General features: G+C 42.7%; 1 protein-coding gene across 1 annotated transcript; it reads left to right on the top strand.

The window, feature by feature from the left end:
• The first annotated feature begins 4710 nt into the window (after nucleotides 1–4710).
• Nucleotides 4711–5250, top strand: LOC126464769 (uncharacterized). Its single transcript, XM_050096257.1, has one exon. The coding sequence runs from the start codon at nucleotides 4711–4713 to the stop codon at nucleotides 5248–5250; it is 540 nt and encodes a 179-aa protein (XP_049952214.1).
• The last annotated feature ends 528 nt before the right edge of the window (nucleotides 5251–5778 follow it).

Here is a 5778-nt window from a genome sequence, read left to right as displayed (position 1 = left end):
ACTGGCAATGGCAAGGAAAGCGTTTCTTAAGAAGAGAAATTTGTTAACATCGAGTATTGATTTAAGTGTCAGGAAGTCGTTTCTGAAAGTATTTGTATGGAGTGTAGCCTTGTAAGGAAGTGAAACATGGACGATAAATAGCTTAGACAAGAAGAGAGTAGAAGCTTTTGAAATGTGGTGCTACAGAAGAATGCTGAAGATTAGATGGGTTTATCACATTGAATAGAATTGGGGAGAAGAGGAGCTTGTGGCACAACTTCACTAGAAGAAGGGATAGGTTGGTAGGACATGTTCTGAGACATCGAGGGATCACCAATTTAGTATTGGAGGGCAGCGTGGAGGGAAAAATCATAGAGGGAGACCAAGAGATGAATACACTAAACAGATACAGAAGGATGTAGGTTGCAGTAGGTACTTGGAGATGAAGAAGCTTGCACAGGATAGAGTAGCATGGAGAGCTGCATCAAACCAGTCTCAGGACTGAAGACCACAACAACAACAACACATTTATGTTGAAGTCTCCTATAATTACTAACTTGTTCAGGTGTGATATAAAAACATTCTCTATTATGTCACAAAACTTTGTTAAGAAAACTTCGAGGTTTCCACCTGGCGGTCTGTATAAACATTAAGATAAATTTCATCATTTGGTACCTTTATACGTGCTGCACATAATTCAATTGTTCCTTCTAATGAATATTAACTTACATTTACAGAATTAAAATCAAATGTGCTTTTTACATAAATTGACACGCCCCAACTTATTAGAATGTTGGAGTTGATTCTGCTGCTATTGTGGATGGTTTTGCTGTTGCTAATGATGATTCCGTTGCTTTTGCTGTTGATTTTCCTGCTGGTAATAGGGCTGGCTCTGTAGTTGATGGAGCTGTTACTGCATTTGTTGTTGTTAGTGTAACTGTTCTTGATGTTTTTACTACTTTTGGTGGAGTTGGTCCAGCTACCATTGATTCTGTTACTGCTGCTGGTACCAGAGGTGGCTCTGCTGTTGATGTAGCTGCTATTGTTGCTTTTGTTGTTAAATGAGATTTCAAGATGAAATCATCAAACGGCAGGCAGGGAATAAGTTTACTTCCCATATATGGCTCATGATTGTGAAACCTGGAGTCTTTAGACCAAAGACAAGCAATGTATTGATGCATTGTGTTGCTGCAGAATACTGCACATACAGTTCACTAAAAGAGGACAGATGTGTCCATTATGAGCAATTCATTATTTTCAGGCACATTTGTTCTTGTGTCAAGCAAAAATTCTCCATTTCTTTGACCATGTTTTGGAAACAGATGGAGAAGATAATCATTGAGGGAAAGATCGAGGACATGAGACCAAGGGGGAGAACAATTAGCAGGTGGGCCGGTAAAATAAAGGTCTGGTCTACTTCATCAGCAGGCTCTAAGAGAAGCTGGTAAGCATCCGGGATTGAAAGTTTGATTCATAGAGTCTCAACACCTTGTGGCAATGATGATGACATGCTTGATGAAGCTTTACCTAATGTACATGACGTTATGCACATAACTGAGCCTTGTTACAAGAGATTTTTACTGTTTGCGATTTTTAACGTACTATTTTTTTTAATTTGTGATGCTTTTAGTAGTTATGAAACTAGATACCAATCAAGACTATTGGTTTACGATGATTTCGAAGCATTTTCGCACATATCAGTTAGCACAGCAGTCAAAGGAAAGACTATGAACGTGGCAGATAGTTCCAATTGCCAGTATCAAAAATTGCCAGTATTAATTACATATGAAACTTAAGTGTGGTTACTTAGAATAAACAAAATCATATAAAAGTTCAGATGTATGTGAACTCTGTTAGATGAATCAACTTTTAGATACTAGATGTGAGCTACTGACAGGTATCGTTTGCAAGTAGGAGTCTGTGTTACTTTTAATAATAGATTTATTGCAGCTAAACTGGACATTTAATGCATGAATTACAAGAATTATTTTCTATTCGCTATTATTATTCTTGGCAACGGCCTTGCCGCAGTGGATACACCGGTTCCCGTGAGATCCCCGATGTTAAGCGCCGTCGGGTGTGGTCGGCAGTTGGATGGGTGACCATCCAGCTGCCATGCGCTGTTGCCATTTTTCAGGGTGCACTCAGCCCCGTGATGCCAATTGAGGAACTACTCGACTGAATAGTAGTGGCTTCGGTCAAAGAAAACCATCATAACAACCGGGAGAGCGGTGTGCTGACCACACGCCCCTCCTATCCGCATCCTCACCTGAGGATGATACGGTGGTCGGATGGTCCCGATGGGCCATTTGTGGCCTGAAGACGGAGTGCTAATTATTATTCTTGGTCACTGCAGAATTTCACCAGCGATTCTGTTCTCATCCTACAGATTAAGACATGATATCGCTCACACTGGTCACTGCACCTCGCACATATACAGCTCCTGCTTGGCTTCTGAAAACTCTGGGTGTTGCACAGTTTGTGGTGAAATCCATGCACATAGGGACTTGTCACTACGTGGCAGAGTTCGTATCCCCCCTGCGCCCATTCACGGTTTGACATGGTGTCTGTCACATAGCAATCCTTCCACATCTTGCGTTTCTTCTCGTGTAGTTCTGTCAATAAGTCCTAGTAGGCTGTCGTCTCTGGTAGTAAGTGCTTCAGCCACAGTTCTCCTATGAAGAAGGGATCCCTGGCCAATTCATACACAAGCCACGTAAGTGTGTATTTGAAGAGACATAGCACCCTTTTTAAGTAAGTATCCTTCAGCTTCTCTATTTTTTCGAGGTCTGTCTTCTTCAGATGAATCCATATGTTTTCCAGTCCGTAAATTGCAACAGGGCTTTAAGTTCAAACTGTAGTAGGGCTGTTTACAAGGAGAGTTTGCCTATCGACTTGATATCATTTATGGCTCTCGTTGCAGTGCTGGCTCTCTAGTTTATGTGGCGTGCGAATACTGTTCCTTGTGACTGAAACGTAATTCCTAGGTAAGTAAAGCTATGACTGACTTTAGTGGTGTCTCTCCAGCGTAGAAAGTGCCGGGTCTTCCTCCTCTTCAGAATGTCAAGGAGACGTCTTCCCTTCATTCAGGGATAGGTCGTGTTGGCAATAAGGACCGCCACACCCTCCCCAGCGGAAGTGGCCAATCGTAGAGGGGGAAGTTCAAATAGGAATGTCACGCTGCCACCGGCGGAGGGTGAGGAAGAAAAAGAAGAAGAAAATGAGGGCTACACTTTAGTCGAAAGTGGAGGACGCAGGAAACGACATCAAGACAGGAGAGAAAACAATGAAAGTCTCTTCGTGTTAGGGACAGTGCACCTAACAGGGGTGGGGCTTTGAGCAGGAGAGCGAACCACCTGACTTTATGTGGGCCAACCCCATCGAGACACAACAAAGGAGGAAATCATCAGACACCTCAATGGACTGGGAATAACGGGAGAAATCGAGTGCGATGAACTGGAAACAAAGCGGAGACCCGAAGCCGCCAGGTTGTAATACCATTCACAGCAAACTCAGATTAAAAACATTAAACTGGAATATTGAAGGCCTTATCACAGCAATAGCACGCGTTCAAGATAATTTCTTTAGATCTTATGATATAGTGTTCCTGATGGAAACGTTCCTTACAAAATACAGTAACAAAGTAAACACGCATTATGTAATCAACGTTACGGCGGAACAATGCCCAAAGGGTAGACCTAAGAGCGGCATCACATGTCTCATCATGAAAATTTTCTCGCCCTTGTCAGTCTCCCACAAATAAAGACACTCCTAGTAGTAACGACCGCCGTCGGTGTTCTTATATGTGTGTACTTTCAGCCTGACCTCACAGCAGTAAATATTATAGAGGAAATCAGTTTGTGCTTGGATACTGCCACTCAGGAGGACCCAGTCATATTGGCAGGAGACCTGGATTACCCTGCAGACACCCCTTCACAGGAAACGACAGATGTCATGAGCTACTTGGAAGAGGAAGGCTTTGCACTTGTCAATAATATAGCAACCCACACCTATTTCTGTCATAACGGTGCAAGCACAGTTGACCTCATATTTGTGAACTCCAAACTGAAACCACTAGAACAACACATCATCCTGTGAGTGGAAAGGAAACACCTAGCAGTGGAAATATCACTACAGCTAGAGAACACAGTAAAAAAGAGGCCGAAAAATCCAGTCAAGCTAAGGAGGAAGGCAGACATATCAGCACTGGTCAGTGGCGACGGATGGACACCTGTGCAACGACATTGTTACAAGGAGAGAATGTCAATGAAGCAGCATCATGGATAGAAGGACTAATCCTAAAGACAAGTCACACAGTAGACATCGCAAACCGGAAAGCTAAACCGTGGTTCAACAAGGAATGTTACGAAGTCAGTCAGAAAGCCATCAACGTCCTACATGAAGCCAGAAGAGCTCAATCACGGGATGACTTGGACCACAATGGTAAGCCGAGGAGAGAGTATAGAACCAAGGTTAAGGAAGCACAAAAGGGTATTCTGGGAGGAAGAGAAAAAACGTCTAATAGAATCAGCGAGACAGAGACTGTCCTAGGCTGTTCAGCTGAAGCAACCAAAATTCCCAGGGAACATCCCAATGGAAGTGTGGGAAAGACATTTAAGCTTAATCTTTCAGGCTAACGACACACGCCCGCCGGCAAGAAGCCCTACAGCGACTTCAGCCCCTACGCAGGAGATTGAATTTTTCACAGAAGAAGAAATAATCGGTAGAATTATGAGCACGAGGAACAGTAAAGCATGTGACCCAGACGACATCTATAGCGAGCACCTGAAAACTGCGTTCCCTGTACTAGCGATTCCCCTCACAGCACTCCTGAATGAGTGCCTGAAACGAGAAATTGTACCAGATCAGTGGAAACATTCAAACGTGACAATACTGAGCATGGGAAAAGGTAACAAGGCTGGCACAAACTCGTATAGAAGCATTGTACTACGGAACACTCTTTTCAAGACCTTTACAACACTACTGTGCAAGCGTCTTAGAGATATCATCGATGAGAAACTCCCGGATTCACAGTTTGGTTTCAGATGTGGAAGATCAACGGCACAAGCTGTACACTGTCTCCAAACCTATATAGAAATGGCCCTAGTGAACCGATGGGGAAAGCTTCATGCAATTTTCGTAGACTTCAGCAAGTCGTTCGACACAATCAGTAGATCCATTCCAGTGAAGAAACTGGAAACCTCCTTAGTTCCAAGACATTACCTGTTGCCAGTCGTTAGAGACCTCCATTTCTTTTTTACGGACTGTTGAGACCATAACTGGAACAATGCGACACTTTCCATGTATGGCAGCTTGTGGCTAAATAGCTTCCCAATATATCGATTACATGTTGACCGACGATGTAGTGGCATAGACGTAAGAGAAATTTGTGGAAATTTATGGTTGTAACACAACAGCAGTCTGATGGGCAGATGTACTGAGAGTGCAGTAACTCATTGTATGCTGACAGTTAGTAGAACGTCACCAAATTTCGTAACTTTTGTTGAAATATTGTTTGTTTTCGCCAAACGTAAATCAATAACCCTATATGGTATCATCTTGTGTTACGGACGGTTACGGAACTGAACTGCATTGTAGCTGGAATGTAGCGAACTACCATGCTGTATTAACCCAGTTTTATAGAAAAAAATAAGGTGCAGAAGTAATGCTGATATAGAGGGTTCAGCATACTGTGAACGATTTAAAACTGGGGATCGTAGCGTGGGCTGTTCGGTGACGAGAATACTTAATCAAAAAATAAATACATTGCTGTGACACTTCAAAATAACTAATAAGTAC

This window comes from Schistocerca serialis, chromosome 1 (assembly GCF_023864345.2).
Source record: "Schistocerca serialis cubense isolate TAMUIC-IGC-003099 chromosome 1, iqSchSeri2.2, whole genome shotgun sequence".
In the NCBI taxonomy this organism is placed as follows: Eukaryota; Metazoa; Arthropoda; class Insecta; order Orthoptera; family Acrididae; genus Schistocerca; species Schistocerca serialis.
Note: the sequence above shows the minus strand (reverse complement) of the source record. Positions and strands in the feature narration are given on the sequence as shown.